The 19,133-nt window shown below is 35.7% G+C and overlaps 2 protein-coding genes across 2 annotated transcripts; one reads left to right on the forward strand and one right to left on the reverse strand.

Moving 5' to 3' along the window:
- Positions 1–15,068: 15,068 nt before the first annotated feature.
- Positions 15,069–17,255, reverse strand: LOC123322416. The gene has a single exon (XM_044910362.1). The coding sequence runs from the start codon at positions 17,253–17,255 to the stop codon at positions 15,069–15,071; it is 2,187 nt and encodes a 728-aa protein (XP_044766297.1).
- A 630-nt stretch (positions 17,256–17,885) lies between these two features.
- LOC123322417 lies at positions 17,886–19,133 on the forward strand. The gene has a single exon (XM_044910363.1). The coding sequence runs from the start codon at positions 17,886–17,888 to the stop codon at positions 19,131–19,133; it is 1,248 nt and encodes a 415-aa protein (XP_044766298.1).

Below are 19,133 nucleotides of genomic sequence, written 5' to 3' on the forward strand. Positions count from 1 at the left end.
TATCTTCCGAATGAATCGCTTTTTATGGAGAACGTGGAACTGAAGTAATTTTCCGAACTGATTTTCACCTCATTTGGTCTTTTAGTGAAGGTAATGATTGGCACTTCGAATAAAAGTGATAAATGCACTTTCGAATTCTTCACTGACTCCGTTATAGTCATTATTGGATCTATGGAAATCTATGGATTGTTCTGGTCTTATTACAATTTGTTATTGAAACATTGATGATATTCATGCACCAGCAAAAGTATTTATCAGTATTTCAGGTCATTTTATTAAAAGGGTAGGACCACAATATTGGACTGCTAGATCTCCAGATCTGACACCCCGCGATTTCTTTCTTTGTTTTTATTCACACAACTAGTTGTCCATAGAGAAATAGATTCATTCTGAATATCAAGTTTTAAATTTTAGTTTCAAGATAGCGTAGTTTTTCCATCCATATTTGGATATTATCAATTTTGAAACATTTTATCCTTGTGAAAGAGTATTTTGAAGACCGAATATGGTATAATCGTTGAACACATTCAACAGAATATTCTTCGAAAAAAAATCAATTAAGGATTTCTAAATACATTTTCATGAAGTGCTCTATTCCTTAGAGGCGTCTGACCAAAACAATTATTTCTAGAACATGATCAACAGGTGGGGCAACCCAAAAATCAATTCATTTTGAGACAATAATAATGCAGATAACAAAAAAGTTTAAATTATGATTAAAAAACTACATACACGGTGTTTTTATGAGTTTGAAGTTAAGTAAAGCCTCACTGAGCCCGGTCCAGATTTTTGTCGAATTTTAATGCTCTGTTTCAATGAAATTAACAACTCAAGGCTAAATATAAATTTTCAGTCGACTTGATCAGAATTTCAGGAGTTATAGCCAAACGGAAATTCGAGAAATTTCAAAAAACTCCCAAGAAACCTATATATAGGGTGCCCCAAAACTATTGAATCAAACGTCACACCACGATAGAGTAGATCAAATACTATCGAATGACACCAACATTAGTTGAGCGAAAATGTACCGTTTCTAAAAAAACCTAACCTAAAGTTGCCGATTTTCGAACTATTTTTTCAGTCACAAGGCCAATTTGTTATTAAGGATAGCGTTTTTCTCCCATATTATCACCCCTGTTTATTCTGAGTATTAAAAATCATGTAGAAAAAACAATTGTTTTAATTTACATTTACTTAGGTTATGGTTATCGATTAACTACTTAAAATAATTTCAATTAGGGGAGATGATATTACTTCAATATAATTTAAAATCGATATCCTTTTTCACAAACTGTCCCTGTTATTAAGAAAAATAGTTCGAAAATCGGCAACTTTATGTATTTTAATAAAATTCTGATTATTTTGGAAACGGTACATTTTCGTCGAACTAATGTTGGTGTCATTCGATAATATTTGGTTTACTCTATCGTGGTGTGACGTTTGATTCACTAGTTTTGGAACACCTTGTATATGGTATGATTCTGAACTCAGCTCAATGCCCTCTATTCACGGTTTTCATTTGTCTGTTTACTCGTGAAACACCCTGTATACTTCTTGTACTCTGAAAATTTTAAAACGAATGCCCTCACCGTCATATGAAAATTCAAATTCTGCTTGTTGTAAGAACCGTTCATCCTTTCACCCAACGCCGACCCTAGTTACATGGCCCGTTGAAAACGAAATCGGCATCTGTTTACTGCAAAACACGTGTTAACGCTGATATAAGGGTTCAAAATTTTCTACCTGATTCGGGCTTTTTAGGAACGAATTGCTCAAGATGCCGAGTTCGAATAACATTTCGTTTTGCGTGTTATATTGGATAAAATTGAATTTATTGCATGGATGATTCGAAAATTATTGATGTCCAGAATGCTCCAGAATGATGAAAATTTTCAGATTTCATTGAAATTCTTGCGAAAATTATCTCGTATATTTTCAAGTTTAGATTTTAATTCATTCAGAACTTTGAAGTTCGGCAAATAATGATGTAAATGATATAGATAACAGTCAATCACATTTCCTTCAGCGCAGTTGTTGTTTTGAAGAAAAAGCAGTAGATTCTCGCAAAATCCGAAACTCTACATGAATAGGCCCAGTTGTTCAGTTCGGGATTAAAGTTTATCCTAAATTGATTTTGACATTTCAGTTCAGTTCTGTCAGGTTAATCTAGGATCATCTTAAATCTCGGCCTTATCCTGAACTGAACAACCGGGCCTTATAGTAATAGCAACGTAGCATTAATTAACTCGGTATATTATTGGAATAATATTAAATTTTTATAGCGGAGAATAGTGGTTTTCAGCCTCGGTATTCACGAAATTCATTTTATTATGTTTTTTTTTTCATGTGAATCGGCCCGAAACCTTGGATCCCCCGACCTGATAGTTTCGTATACTTCTATGACAATAGCATAATAACTCAAATTTCAACATTTTCACAGAAATTTTTGAATTTAAGTGAGAGACACATTAAAAAAATCGATAGCTTGCCGAAGTTGAAACTGGTACCAATCTACTCAGTGCTTCATAATATGTATAGTTTTATGACTCAGTGTTTTTCAGAACCTGTAAAAAAAAATTAAAAACTGTAGACTCGTCATCGCCTTCCAAGGCTGGAAGAGCTGTCTTATGGAAAAAAATTTATAGGAACTAGCTTGAAGTAATGAACGGATAATTACGAGAATGTTGAATTCCTCAACAAAAATCATCTTGCGTGAATGGTAGTCAAAATAATTAAAAGAAGTTTGAAGCAACAGGAGCTTCACCTTCAAAAAAAAACAACTGCCTAGTATTCATGTCTGTTTATTTTCAATACATTGATATAATAATAATAATTATACAGGGTGTGGCGTAATGAATGGATAATATGGAGCCTGCGGGTAGAGTACTCTATGGCGGTTCAAATAAATATATTTTACGTTTGGCAAAAGTGCCTTGGTTTTCGAGATATTGGGGATTTTCGATGAATCACCCCAAACAATAATAATAACTGGATATTGACATTTTTCATCATAGCGGTTCAAAAGAAAATCCTTGATTTAATGGCATTTCTTAATTGCTCGAGGAGTCTTTTGAAACTTTTCAGTACACAGGGTGTTTCACAAGTAAACGGACAAACGAAAACCGTGAATAGAGGGCATTGAGCTTAGTTCAAAAACACCTCATATGTGTGTCTTAGGCATTCCGTTTCCGATATAGAGAGGAGTTTATTCAAATTTCCCTAATTTTTGTTCGGCCATAACTCCAAATTTTGGAGTTATTTGGATTCGGCTGAAAATTCATTATCCGCTTAAACTTCTAAGTTTCAATAAAACAGAACATTAAAAGTTGACGAACACAGGACCGGACTCATTGAGGATATATTCAAATTTAAACTCATGCAAAACACTCTGTTTGTAGTTTTTCTCGTCATAATTTTGAATTTTTCAGGTATCTTCATTGATTTTCTCAAAATCAATGAAACTTTGGTATGCCTTTTCAGATTATTTCTAATGAATAATTGTTTGATCGTGAAATGTCTGGAAAAAACAGCGCTGCATATTGACTTTTACTTCACATTAATTAATGGGATGAATATGATCGCCAATCAACTGAGGAAACCTAAAAATGGAATTGGAAATGTTCAACTGAATTTTTTCGTTCTCAATATATGTCTTGCATTTGTTTCTGATATTTATAGCATATCTTTATTCAGATAAGTCATTAACAGTGATAATAAGCTTTATTATTGATAATGAACAAAAATAGAAAAAACTACGCTATCATGATCATGAAAATAATAATTATAATTCGATATCTTCCGAATGAATCGCTTTTTATGGACAACGTGGAACTGAAGTAATTTTCCGAACTGATTTTCACCTCATTTGGTCTTTCAGTGAAGGTAATGATTGGCACTTCGAATAAGTGTGATAAATGCACTTTCGAATTCTTCACTGATTCCGTTATAGTCATTATTGGATCTATGGAAATCTATGGATTGTTCTGGTCTTATTACAATTTGTTATTGAAACTTTGATGATATTTCATGCACCAGCAAAAGTATTTATCAGTATTTCAGGTCATTTTATTAGAAGGGTAGGAACACAATATTGGACTGCTAGATCTCCAGATCTGACACCCCGCGATTTCTTTCTTTGTTTTTATTCACACAACTAGTTGTCCATAGAAAAATAGATTCATTCTGAATATCAAGTTTTAAATTTTAGTTTCAAGATAGCGTAGTTTTTCCATCCATATTTGGATATTATCAATTTTGAAACATTTTATCCTTGTGAAAGAGTATTTTGAAGACCGAATATGGTATAATTGTTGAACACATTCAACAGAATATTCTTCGAAAAAAAATCAATTAAGGATTTCTAAATACATTTTCATGAAGTGCTCTATTCCTTAGAGGCGTCTGACCAAAACAATTATTTCTAGAACATGATCAACAGGTGGGGCAACCCAAAAATCAATTCATTTTGAGACAATAATAATGCAGATAACAAAAAAGTTGAAATTATGATTAAAAAACTACATACACGGTGTTTTTATGAGTTTGAAGTTAAGTAAAGCCTCACTGAGCCCGGTCCAGATTTTTGTCGAATTTTAATGCTCTGTTTCAATGAAATTAACAACTCAAGGCTAATTATAAATTTTCAGTCGACTTGATCAGAATTTCAGGAGTTATAGCCAAACGGAAATTCGAGAAATTTCAAAAAACCCCGAAGAAACCTATATATAGGGTGCCCCAAAACTATTGAATCAAACGTCACACCACGATAGAGTAGATCAAATACTTTCGAATGACACCAACATTAGTTGAGCGAAAATGTACCGTTTCTAAAAAAACCTAACCTAACGTTGCCGATTTTCGAACTATTTTTTCAGTCACAAGGCCAATTTGTTATTAAGGATATCGTTTTTCTCCCATATTATCACCCCTGTTTATTCTGAGTATTAAAAATCATGTAGAAAAAACAATTGTTTTAATTTACATTTACTTAGGTTATGGTTATCGATTAACTACTTAAAATAATTTCAATTAGGGGAGATGAAACAATAATATTACTTCAATATAATTTAAAATCGATATCCTTTTTCACAAACTGGCCCTGTTATTAAGAAAAATAGTTCGAAAATCGGCAACTTTATGTATTTTAATAAAATTCTGATTATTTTGGAAACGGTACATTTTCGTCGAACTAATGTTGGTGTCATTCTATAATATTTGGTTTACTCTATCGTGGTGTGACGTTTGATTCACTAGTTCTGGAACACCTTGTATATGGTATGATTCTGAACTCAGCTCAATGCCCTCTATTCACGGTTTTCATTTGTCTGTTTACTCGTGAAACACCCTGTATACTTCTTGTACTCTGAAAATTTTAAAACGAATGCCCTCACCGTCATATGAAATCATCCTTTCACCCAACGCCGACCCTAGTTACATGGCCCGTTGAAAACGAAATCGGCATCTGTTTACTGCAAAACACGTGTTAACGCTGACATAAGGGTTCAAAATTTTCTACCTGATTCGGGCTTTTTAGGAACGAATTGCTCAAGATGCCGAGTTCGAATAACATTTCGTTTTGCGTGTTATATTGAATAAAATTGAAATTATTGCATGGATGATTCGAGAATTATTGATGTCCAGAATGCTCCAGAATGATGAAAATTTTCAGATTTCATTGAAATTCTTGCGAAAATTATCTCGTATATTTTCAAGTTTAGATTTTAATTCATTCAGAACTTTGAAGTTCGGCAAATAATGATGTAAATGATATAGATAACAGTCAATCACATTTCCTTCAGCGCAGTTGTTGTTTTGAAGAAAAAGCAGTAGATTCTCGCAAAATCCGAAACTCTACATGAATAGGCCCAGTTGTTCAGTTCGGGATTAAAGTTTATCCTAAATTGATTGTGACATTTCAGTTCAGTTCTGTCAGGTTAATCTAGGATCATCTTAAATCTCGGCCTTATCCTGAACTGAACAACCAGGCCTTATAGTAATAGCAACGTAGCATTAATTAACTCGGTATATTATTGGAATAATATTAAATTTTTATAGCGGAGAATAGTGGTTTTCAGCCTCGGTATTCACGAAATTCATTTTATTATGTTTTTTTTTTCATGTGAATCGGCCCGAAACCTTGGATCCCCCGACCTGATAGTTTCGTATACTTCTATGACAATAGCATAATAACTCAAATTTCAACATTTTCACAGAAATTTTTGAATTTAAGGGAGAGACACATTAAAAAAATCGATAGCAAGTTACCGCCTAAACTGCGAGCTTGCCGAAGTTGAAACTGGTACCAATCTACTCAGTGCTTCATAATATGTATAGTTTTATGACTCAGTGTTTTTCAGAACCTGTAAAAAAAAATTAAAAACTGTAGACTCGTCATCGCCTTCCAAGGCTGCATCTTGGAAGAGCTGTCTATATGGAAAAAAATTTATAGGAACTAGCCCCGCTTATTTTCATTAAGGAATCATCTCCCTTAGTCCTTCGCATTTGTTTACAGATATCCTGTATATAGATACATTTTATCTATGTACCTATTCATTTTGGATAGTAGAAGTTCAATCAATATGTGTTATTTTCGAAGACCAAAACAAAAATTTTAATTGCACCTGATTTGTTAATTATAAGAATCATCATTTATTTTGAATAATAAAACTTCATCCGAAAATACTTAAATTAACTTTTGTCTTTCTCCTTTCATCATGCGTCCATCATAGTGTCCGCTGTTCATCATAGCTTTTGGGAATTACTAATCAATCATATGTATCCGAGTATGTATCTATATTATTACCTTCATTTTGTAGATTCATCATGTCTTGACAAAAATATGGTTGCAATTTCAAAATATGTTGACTCGAGGCCTTCAAAAGACTTCAATTTTGTTTATTTTTTCCCTTACATCCTGTATGATCTATCGAAAAATGCAAATCTGTTTTGGATAATTCTTCATGAAATCTTACTTGATTCGATATAATTTGTGATTTTCTTTATGATACATCACTAAAAAATTTAAATAAATTAATAAATAAATAAATAAATAAATAAATAAATAAATAAATAATGTGCTTTATTTCAGGTAAAGTGTACACATGACATTGAACACTTGAAGTGAAACAGGGTCATTTTCTGCTTTATAGTCTGTGTTCCATAAAGTCTTCCACACTGTAGGGTTCGATTTCAAGTAGGAGTTTGAAGATGAATTTCTTGAACTGTTGTAGAGTCCATTCTCCTCTTAGTTTGTGAGCTATCTTATTGTAATAACGAATATATCTATATTCAGGTCCCTTTTCATTGAGGCTTAATCTGTGTCTTGGATATTTTAGTGCAGTTGTCCTCGTATTGTAATTGCTTACTGTTTTATCTTCGAAGTAGTGCTAGTTCTTGAATGTAAATATCAGGCTTTCTTGGATGTGTACAGCAGGAGCAGTCAAAAGACCATTCCTTCTGAAGACTCCCCTGCATGATTCCGTCCTCCTCATCCTCCAGATCATTCTTGAAGGCTCTCTTCTTCATTTTCAGCACTCTATGTAGGTTGTATGAACTACCATAGAACATGATGCCATACCTAAACACTGCCTGGTATATTGTTCTCAGTGAGGTTATGTCCAGATATTTATTGAGGACTCCCAAAGTGTAGCAGATGATACCCAGTTGATTGCAAAGGTTGGAAATGTGCTCACCCCAATCAAGGGTTACCTCAATAGTGAGGCCTAGGAAGCGACAAGATTTAGTCAGTTCTAATGTGGAGTTAGGAAATGCTGGTAGGCACTTGGGGACCGGAATGAGCTGTCCTGAATAGGATGGCACTTGTTTTTTCAGAATTCATGCACAAACCGTTTGCTTCAAACCACTGGCTAGCACGATTTAGAGTTAGAGTTGAGTGTGAAATGGTAAACTCAACTCTAAATCGTGCTTGGCCAATACAGTGAAGTTTGTGTCATCTGCATAATTCACTGTCCTAACCATGGTTTCATCGAATATGGTACTTAGGTCATTTAGAAAAATGATGAAAATGATAGGGCCCAATATGCTACCCTGCGGAACTTTGTGAGTTCTTCTTCCGAAACTGTTGTTTTTCCGTTCTGAGAGATCACCACTCTCTGCCTGCGGTTTGCTTAATATGAATTGAAACCAGTCTAGCTTGTTTATGCCATATGCAGAAAGTTTATGGAGAATAAGGTCGTGGGACAGAGTATCGAATGCCTTTGATAGATCCAGCATTAGACCCACTGTTATATTAGAATCCTCCAAGGCATTAAGGATTCCTGAAATGAACTCAAACACTGCTGTCTGAGTTGATCTACCTCTTACATAACCATGTTGTGTGGCTAAAAGGATCTTTTCTTTTACAAGGTATTCTACTAGTTGAGTGCAGATTGCTAGTTCCAGTATTTTAAACCAGAGAGATGGTACAAGCTATTCAAATTTTTGGGAAAATCCAATAATTAAACATAATCGATAATAAAACAGATGTTTCTGAGCAAAGGATGCCTCAAAATCATTGAGCAATCCAATTTAAGAAAAATATATAGAGCGTTCCATTTGAAATAACACAACAATGTCCAACATTCGGTTTAGCCGACGTTGTTCATTTCTGTGATATTGTAAAATTTGTAGCATTTTTTCTCTTGATTCTGAAATGAAAATTTTCGGAATGGCTCATTGTCCTTGAATATTCATCACCATTTACATCTGAATATTTAGCTTGAGATGAAAGAAGTTCAACGGATGCATAGATACACACGATGAATTATAAACAGTCATAATTTCATTCGAGAGAGCCCAGATTGGTATTCTTTCACGTGATTCTTTCCCCTACAGATAAATGCGATAAAAAATCGTTGAGATATGCCGCCTGGATTGCAATTATGGAGGAGATAGCGCGCTGCGCCTCTCTACAGTTAATTCATCCGTATACTTATATTCCGCCTGTCTACATCTGCTTTGAAAATACAACGTTGCCATTTTCGGAGGTGCTAACGAGCAAAGAGTCCCCCACAGCAATTCTTCGATATACAGCTCAGCACACTAGCGCCAGTGATATACACTCGAACTAAAAGATTGTTCAGTACATAAACGGGGTGCGTTGTGACCTCAAAACGATTTTTTGATATGTTGGTCCCTGAAGCCTCCTGAATCTAACAAGCTAAAAAACAAGGCAAAACGTTGTCACCTCCGATTTCGGAGGTTATTGTATATATATATATATATATATATATATATATATATATATATATATATATATATATATATATATATATATATATATATATATATATATATATATACAATAGGTAAAATTTCTTGTGCTATATTTTATATATTTCAGGTGCTCTAAACCCAAGAAAATTGCACCTGAAATATATATATATATATATATATATATATATATATATTTATCCAGCATACTATGTTGCGTCCATACATTGTCTTTGGGCCATACAATATTGCGTCCTGAATAATACTGCGTCCGTATACCGGACGCAGCATTGTTTTTCAAAGTTTTCTCTGGTATTTCGAGGGATTCAACGACAGGGGTGGTCGCAAATCGTGAAGGACGTCGAGAGCTATCTTTGGAACAATTATAGATTTCATTCATCTTTTGATAAGAGAGTTATTCCATGTTGAAAAACATATCTCCAGACGCAGTAAAGTGCGTCTCATGAAACCTAAAGTATATTTTTAGTTCACGCAAATTCCGCTTCGAGGGCGCTTCAAATGATGAAAACTGATATACAGTCAATATACATCTTTCACACGACGCATAATGTTGCGTCCGAAATCTGGCAACTGTGTATACAAGTAAACCAAGTTGTATTTGCACAACTGAAATGAATTAGCTTCCTAGGCTCCAAGGTCATCCCGAAAGTCTGTTAGGTGAAGAATTGGATTCTGTCTCTAGAGCAATAGCAGGTCCGATTGAAGTGCCCTTATGGTGTTCTTTTAACTGATATTGTCATTATTATTTTTTCGAATGAAAAAAAATTATAACTCACGTGAATTTTATTCCACTTCAATTGGAAATCAAACGATAACACTTCCCAGAGAATTATCGGATTTATAAATTGACATGAAAGGTATCGCTTTATCCGCTTATGCTTATGTCATCTCATTTCACTTGTGAATTAAAATTTTTTTTATTCCACTGGATGAATAAACGTCAACTTCCCTTGTTGCTAGAAACAAGTGTATTTGCCTCTCCATTTCCTTTAGTTCCCGAGGGACCAGGAATCTAGCTATAGATTCACTACGGTCATACAGCGCAGTTTTTGTTGATCGGTCGTCCTGTAGGCCATCTGGCCTTTGTGAATTGGTGTATTCTCCAGATTCTATGTTCTTATGTTGTTATCTACTACTTTCTTCATCGTCTTCAATAGAAACGATGTTGAATTAATTGTTCTTGAAGATTGTGGGTCCCCATTTTGGTGTGAAGGGAACTTTTGTCCTTCTCCATTTTCTGTGTATATGACTCATTCTAAGCAGCTTCTGGTTATCTTCAGAAGATGAAGACGAATCTCTTCTAGGATTTTTCTTTACACTTCTGATGATCTATATAGATTGAAGGTGTTCATTGCCCACTCCAAACATCGTCTTTTAAATATCCCAATCTTCCTTCTTCTTGGTCTATATTGCTGTATCGATTCTAGTTATGGGTTTACTACCTGTGAAGGTTGTTTTGGAAAAACTGAAAGATCGTTCCTGTTCTCCTTCGGTGAATTATCTGTCTGGCTTATTGAGCGATATTGTGGGGTTGATTACTCCTTTTGCTATGACCTTTTGTATTCTGAGTGCTGTGGGATTAGAAGTGACTTCACCACAAAAATTAAAAAGTTCTACAAATTATGTAAACTTTTGTATATATGTAGTGAACCTGTAATATATTAATTAATAAGGACTGTTTGTCAAAGTGTATATCACAGAGATGCGAGATCTGATTGAATTTAAAACAAATCATATTGTACACAGATGACTGAAACAATATATTTGTTCTGGGCGTAGTAAGGTTGAACAAGCGTACGGGTCTAGAACTTGGGCGTCCTACATGAAATCCTACTCTAGCGAGTAGATGTGCCATTCAAGGGTCCAGGAAGGAACCTCAAACAAACAAAGCCCTTCCTGACATCAAGCTTAACTGCACCAAATTTATTCAATAAATCAGCATGATCTTACTCGAAAAAACTTCTCTGAACAGCCTCCATTAGTCTGAGAGCTGGCAACGAAATTCGGCAAAAGTTTTGTACTGGCGTATAATTTAATATGATATGTACATAAGTCAGCACCCACTCTCAAGGTCAGGTAGTGGAACATCTAGCGGCGACGCGCTTTGATGTAGGTAAATGAAATTACAACACACTCTACAAGTATTTTGTAATGATTGAAAATTGTCACTAGTTAATAGAACAGAAAACTTGAAAAAGTGGTCAGATCTCATTTTAGTGAAACGCGGTGTGTCAGTACACCACATAAGTTGCTGCCTTGACGATGTTGTTTCAGAAGAATTGTATTGGCTGAAACTGCATTTACTGCTCAAATATCATATATTATTTGTGAATAAAATATTCAGACCACAAATCAATAGAAGAGAGGCAGTCAGCAGTCACCCCAAAGTACGGATATTGTAATTTTATATAAATCAAAGGGCGTCGCCGTCAGATGTTCCACTACCTGACCTTTTAGCGTGGGTGCTGTTTCATATACACCATCAAAACTAACTCATATTTAATTATGATCCATTACAAATCTTTTGCCAATTTTCGTCGCCAGCTCTCGGAATATATGTCATTGTGATGTGTATGGCAATCGTATATTGGGTTCCAAGCAATGCATCCAAACTCCAGTTTGCTCGTCACAAATGTATTGAACAGCAAAATCATGGTTTCCGGATCAGAAAATATCTGCTATTACGCACAATGAATTCATACATTCTTGGCCTCGTACCAAGTAAATGATTAACATGAGGAATAATGTAAAACTTTGATCAAAACAACGCCAAGATCTTTTATCTCCGTTTTTTTTGCTCAGGACGCTGCCATCAAGACTATAACTATACAATAAATAGTTCTTTTTCCTGGTGTACGCGGTGACATTGCACTCAAAAATGCTCAATGGTAGTTGATTTCTGCCACACCAAATCAAGAATTAGTCCACAAAGCACGCTGCAGGAAACGCAGTCTTCAATAGAGCCTAGATCACCAAAGATTTCAAAATCGTCGGCATGAGTTCAAGCGCGAATAGGATTAATTAGATGCATCCTCACTCGTTCAAACTTCCGGGAGTGGATAACTGGGGTGGAAGGCCTCCAAAATTCCCTAATCGACTTTTTGTTCCAGATCGTAGTCCGAGAGGTTTGGCCAATTAGTTTCGAACTGTTGTAAGTTTTGCTTCAGATGAATCTTAATGGTAAATCAGTTCCTCCCCTGTTATTTTATATTCGATTATCCTTTGGTCAGAGATTGATGGTTAGGTCAACATTTCCCAAGATTCAACACTTCTTCTGGAAGCTGCGTTGAACATTGTCACGTCCAGAACCCCTTTTCCTGCCCTAGTGACAGAACCAGGTGTTGTCCCCACGTTCTTGAGATAGTCCTTCATTCTGCCAGAGTTCTGCAGGCCAGAATAATCTCCAATTCAGTTACGTTATTAGTTCTCAGATCTAAAAATTCTTCAATCAGAATTACCATTCAAACTTTGTGCCCTGGGTGTGAAGCCTCCTGTTCGAACATTGATCCTTTGTATTTTTCACTTTTCTGTTCTTCGTTCACTACCACATTATTTTTAGCAGCGAAGGGAATACGACACAAGAAATTCTTTGAGCTCTTTTTCTGGCAGAACTTTATCGAGCCCTTGCGTGTATATACACGCTTCTTCAACAACTTGGCATATGCCAAGTTGTTGAAAAAGCTTAATTGCAATATATGCGAGCTTTATCATTCTCAAAAACTGCTTTGGTCTTTGGAGGTACAAATGAGAGCTTTGGTTATTTGTCTATGCCATAAACTTTTCTCAGATGGAAGTGAGGAATTCGCATTGTGTCTCTCTATATACCCTGATAAAGTATGAATTCTGCAAGCGGACAAGATGTGCATAAGAGTTTTCGTCGATCACGGCTAGCCCTGCAAGATGTTGAGGTGACCACTTGCATTATATTCTTCTTATACTACCTAATACAAATCCTCCCGTTTCCGACATCAGCTCAGCCGACTCCAGAAAAGCAGAAGATGATTTTTACAGCAAGTCATGGTCTTTCAATCTCTTGAAATATATAAAGTATATGCTTACTCATATGATATTCGAATGAAAACTTCAGTTTTGCTTGTCTAATCAGGCTCTCTAATATCTTTTGTTTTGCTGGCGTGATAGATTTTCCTACTAGCTTAAGATCGATTCATATGTCGGATATTAGCTCCTCCGAAGCACTCCAGCTCTTTGACTTTGATTTTATGATGAGCTACTATTCCCTTGAGTGGGTCTTGACCTCTCAATAATCTTATTCCATTTCCAACTTTTGTGTATAATTTTGGTATTGCAAACTTTGAAACCCCTGTCTTCCTGCATTCGAGGAAAGTATATCCTTTGTATCGAAGAGTTACAGTTACAGTTTGTTCAGCGCATCTGTCGAATCCCCCAGACCTGCTACCGCGAGTACCGCGACCAAAGCGGTCTATTGTGGCACACAAACAAGATCAAAGAGCTAAACTTCTCTTCCTCTTCCTCTTCTATCCAGTGCCATCTTCCAAAGGGAAGAGGTGATAACAGAGGAGGAGCAGTTCACGAGATCGCCTTGAACCAGCCTGAGCGAACCTTGTCTGCCGATAGGCAGTCACTGAGGATATGCTCAATGGTTTCGTTCTTCTATAAGCAAAGAGAGTCCTTGTATATCGAAGAGCTAGGATGCAGGCTACGATTCATATTCAAACTCTTCTATCGAACTCGAGAATTTCATTCGCCGTCCATTTAACTACCCTGAGAGAGTAGTTGACTCTCCAGACTGCCAAATTGTTCATAGGATAAACGTAGGATAAACTAACAACTCTGCAGTTAATGCATTCCTAATTTAAGTTATCTCCAGAGCACCACTCTCTCACATTCATTTGTTATTAAAAAAAAAACGAAAATGAAATATATAACGTTTTTAAAATTATTACATAATCATCACAGCTCTTCTTGACAAAAAGACACTTAAAGAGTGTTTGAAACATTCTGAAATACGATTCCCCAAGTGAGCAGTCCACAAACTAAGGATGAGAGCCATCATAAATATAGAGGTGGAGCCAATGTTATAATACGATCACGTTATCGAGTTCGAATAATCCTACAGTACCAGATTCTAAAACATATGTGGCAACTACGCTGGACGCAACAACATGCTAATGGTGAAAGATTGAATAAAATTCGGACGCAGCATTGTGCTACATATGAAAACAAAACATACGCCGGACGCACTAATGGTAGGACCATGAAAGGACGCAATAATGTGCGTATATCAACTTCTTTATTAATAAAGATATCTGGGATCTGAAACGACCAAACTACGTAATTTTTTGCGTAGATTAATATACTTCGATCAGATTCCACCTAGGTAGCGTATTTCTGGGAGACGCAATAAGGTTGCTTTTTGAAAGGACGCAATAAAGTATGCCAGATGTAAATATATATATATATATATAAATAAATTAGTTTTATCGGGTATGTGGTCTAATTCCAAGTAAAACAGCCAATAAGTTCTGTATTTATCTTTACTTCTCAATATTTCGTTGACAGTTGTCAACTTCTTCAGGAGAAACTGCAAAATAATGAAACGTGAAAAACAAGACAAAAACACAAAACGGCATTACTTACAAGATGTACCAAAACATTAATCAATAATATCGACTGCAATTAACATTAATAATGACAAATTTCTCAGAAATCAGCTTAAAAAACATGAAAAATCCCCAGTCATTATACATTACATAGCTAACGGTGGAACGATACTACGCTGTAGGCACAATACGCCATCTCATGAGAAGACAACAAAATGAAGACACAGAACCATCTATGTTTTAATTTTTAAATTACTATAAAATATTCAAGAGGTCACTATAAATCGCACTCATACGGTCCGTGTCCGATTTAAAGTTCACTGCATTTTGCTGCTTGCCAATCTGTAACATTTCGAGGAATAACCTATTTCTGTAATTCGAATCTGTCTCCAACACTCTGATATCATCAAACCCGAAAGCAAAACTGTGCCCAGTTTCTTGGCAGTGTCTAACTAAAGCACACGAGTTCTTTCCAATACGGCAATCACTTCTATGTTGAGTGATTCTTTGTTTCAACCATTGTTGCGTTTGGCCCACGTAACAACCATCACAATGTTGACATGAGATCTTATATACTGCATTAGTGCATAATTCTATTGGTGTCCTTTCCTTGGTCCTCGAGAACAGGTCACCTACCTTCGTTAAATTATATTTGGCGAGTTTGATGTTTTCAAATTTGTTCAAAACTCCTATAAGGTTGGGTGTCAAATCTTTAACGAATGGAATCCTCATGAATTTAAAACTGTTTGTTTGTTCAGTTGTTGTTGTCAACCTTGATTCCCTATTGTGTATCAATCTGTTGAGGGTATTTTTAGGGTAACCGTTATTCTGAAAAATCTCAAACAACCTACGAAGGTTCTTTTTCAGCAATGATTCATCTGAGATATAGCATACTCTATTTTTTAGTTCTTTAATCATGTTTATTTTTTGATTATAAGGGTGCTGGGAGTGAAAATTTATGAATCTGCCCGATGCAGTGGGCTTCTGGTACCAATCCAGAAGAATCCTATTATTTTCACTCCTAATTACTCGAGTATCTAAGAAGGGTAGGCTGTTATCCCTTTCAACTTCCATAGTGAATTTCAAATTTGCGTTAAATCCGTTGAATGTATCCAAAATGAATGCTGTTTTATCCGCTGGGATTGCACAAAACAGATCGTCAACAAACTTGTAAAAGAAGGGTATGTGGAACCAAATTGTTGGTAAAACCATGTCTAATAGATAGTCTAAGATGATGGTTGCCAAAATGGCGCTCAACGGTGACCCCATTGGTGTGCCGAATATTTGCTCATAAAATTCACCGTCAAAGACAAAGTATGCGTTGTTGAATATGAACTCAATGATCTCAATGAAGCTCTCCCTGCTTAAGGTAGTGTGGGGTTTTATCAGATCCCAGTTTTTTCGCAGAATTTCTAATATGAGATCCAACGGGATATTCGTAAAAAGGGATACTACGTCCAGTGAAATCAGGATATATCCTTCTGGCAGGGTTACATCCCTCATTTTGTCAACAAACGCAAACGTATCTTTAATGTTATATTCATTTCTATCATGGAATGAAACTTTCAAGATGTCAGCGATGAATTTTGAAATCTTATATGTTAAAGTATTAACAGAACTTACAATGGGGCGCATAGGTATGTTCTCCTTATGAATCTTCGGTAGGGTATAGAGTTTCGGATGGGCAGAATTATATATTGTCAATTGTTTTAGTTGTGGGTCAGTTATTTCCTTCAATCGGTGTAATCTCCTTAATAATTCATTCAATTTCTTCTGTGCAGCTGCCGTAGGGTCCCTTCTCAAAGTTCTGTAAGTCCTTTCATCAGCAAGAAGGACTTTAGTCTTTTCGATGTAACTTTGTTTGTTTATGGCGACTGTGCTGCCACCTTTATCCGCCCTAACAATATAAAGTTCAGGATTATTCTTCAGAAATTTTTGTGTTTTCCTAAATAATCTTTGTAAATGAGTCTGCTTGACGCCGTCTGATCTATGATTGAAGTTTGTTATGATGTTAGTGGTTTGTGCTCTGGTTATATCTCTCTGTTCTTGAGGAACCTCACTCAAAATATTTTCCACGTCCATTAACACGTTTTTAATTAATGATCTTTTGTTAATGTATCCTACACTGAAGTCTGGACCCAACGATAAAAAATCAGACACATCCCTGGGGATCTCTATATCAGACAAATTCCTAAACCAATTTGAATTGTCTTGAAACAGGACGTTATCTCTTAACTGGGCTCTACACAACTTCTCAAATTTGATCATGTTAACAGATTTGACTTTCTTGAATAATGTGTTAAATGACCTATTAATAGTTCTGCTATAGTCCCTGAAAATGTCATACGGCAACCTACTCACCAGACTAGATCTAAGCATCGCTATGTCTTTCTCATATTTCAAAATGTCACTACAAGTCATTTTTATCTCCATGGACAACATCTTACCACAGGTTTCTCTCACAAACCTATCAATTAGTTTAGTTGAACTGACATAACCTCCATTTTGCAGTGTATAGTTTAAATTTTTCACACTGTCACTTATATGTCTTGGTATAACTCCTGATTGTCTGCAACGGAGTAGAAAAATCCTCCTATTTAACTTCGTCGCCAGTCTTCTGTTCACGTCCGCCCACGCCTTCTATTTCTGAAGAATAATCCTGAACTTTATATTGTTAGGGCGGATAAAGGTGGCAGCACAGTCGCCATAAACAAACAAAGTTACATCGAAAAGACTAAAGTCCTTCTTGCTGATGAAAGGACTTACAGAACTTTGAGAAGGGACCCTACGGCAGCTGCACAGAAGAAATTGAATGAATTATTAAGGAGATTACACCGATTGAAGGAAATAACTGACCCACAACTAAAACAATTGACAATATATAATTCTGCCCATCCGAAACTCTATACCCTACCGAAGATTCATAAGGAGAACATACCTATGCGCCCCATTGTAAGTTCTGTTAATACTTTAACATATAAGATTTCAAAATTCATCGCTGACATCTTGAAAGTTTCATTCCATGATAGAAATGAATATAACATTAAAGATACGTTTGCGTTTGTTGACAAAATGAGGGATGTAACCCTGCCAGAAGGATATATCCTGATTTCACTGGACGTAGTATCCCTTTTTACGAATATCCCGTTGGATCTCATATTAGAAATTCTGCGAAAAAACTGGGATCTGATAAAACCCCACACTACCTTAAGCAGGGAGAGCTTCATTGAGATCATTGAGTTCATATTCAACAACGCATACTTTGTCTTTGACGGTGAATTTTATGAGCAAATATTCGGCACACCAATGGGGTCACCGTTGAGCGCCATTTTGGCAACCATCATCTTAGACTATCTATTAGACATGGTTTTACCAACAATTTGGTTCCACATACCCTTCTTTTACAAGTTTGTTGACGATCTGTTTTGTGCAATCCCAGCGGATAAAACAGCATTCATTTTGGATACATTCAACGGATTTAACGCAAATTTGAAATTCACTATGGAAGTTGAAAGGGATAACAGCCTACCCTTCTTAGATACTCGAGTAATTAGGAGTGAAAATAATAGGATTCTTCTGGATTGGTACCAGAAGCCCACTGCATCGGGCAGATTCATAAATTTTCACTCCCAGCACCCTTATAATCAAAAAATAAACATGATTAAAGAACTAAAAAATAGAGTATGCTATATCTCAGATGAATCATTGCTGAAAAAGAACCTTCGTAGGTTGTTTGAGATTTTTCAGAATAACGGTTACCCTAAAAATACCCTCAACAGATTGATACACAATAGGGAATCAAGGTTGACAACAACAACTGAACAAACAAACAGTTTTAAATTCATGAGGATTCCATTCGTTAAAGATTTGACACCCAACCTTATAGGAGTTTTGAACAAATTTGAAAACATCAAACTCGCCAAATATAATTTAACGAAGGTAGGTGACCTGTTCTCGAGGACCAAGGAAAGGACACCAATAGAATTATGCACTAATGCAGTATATAAGATCTCATGTCAACATTGTGATGGTTGTTACGTGGGCCAAACGCAACAATGGTTGAAACAAAGAATCACTCAACATAGAAGTGATTGCCGTATTGGAAAGAACTCGTGTGCTTTAGTTAGACACTGCCAAGAAACTGGGCACAGTTTTGCTTTCGGGTTTGATGATATCAGAGTGTTGGAGACAGATTCGAATTACAGAAATAGGTTATTCCTCGAAATGTTACAGATTGGCAAGCAGCAAAATGCAGTGAACTTTAAATCGGACACGGACCGTATGAGTGCGATTTATAGTGACCTCTTGAATATTTTATAG

Source organism: Coccinella septempunctata, chromosome X, assembly GCF_907165205.1.
Source record: "Coccinella septempunctata chromosome X, icCocSept1.1, whole genome shotgun sequence".
NCBI lineage: Eukaryota > Metazoa > Arthropoda > Insecta > Coleoptera > Coccinellidae > Coccinella > Coccinella septempunctata.

What these genes read in the sequence shown, in the direction of transcription:
- LOC123322416 (XM_044910362.1), bottom strand. Translation starts at nt 17,255, where the DNA reads ATGTTGTCCATGGAGATAAAAATGACTTGTAGTGACATTTTGAAATAT.
- LOC123322417 (XM_044910363.1), top strand. Translation starts at nt 17,886, where the DNA reads ATGAGGGATGTAACCCTGCCAGAAGGATATATCCTGATTTCACTGGAC.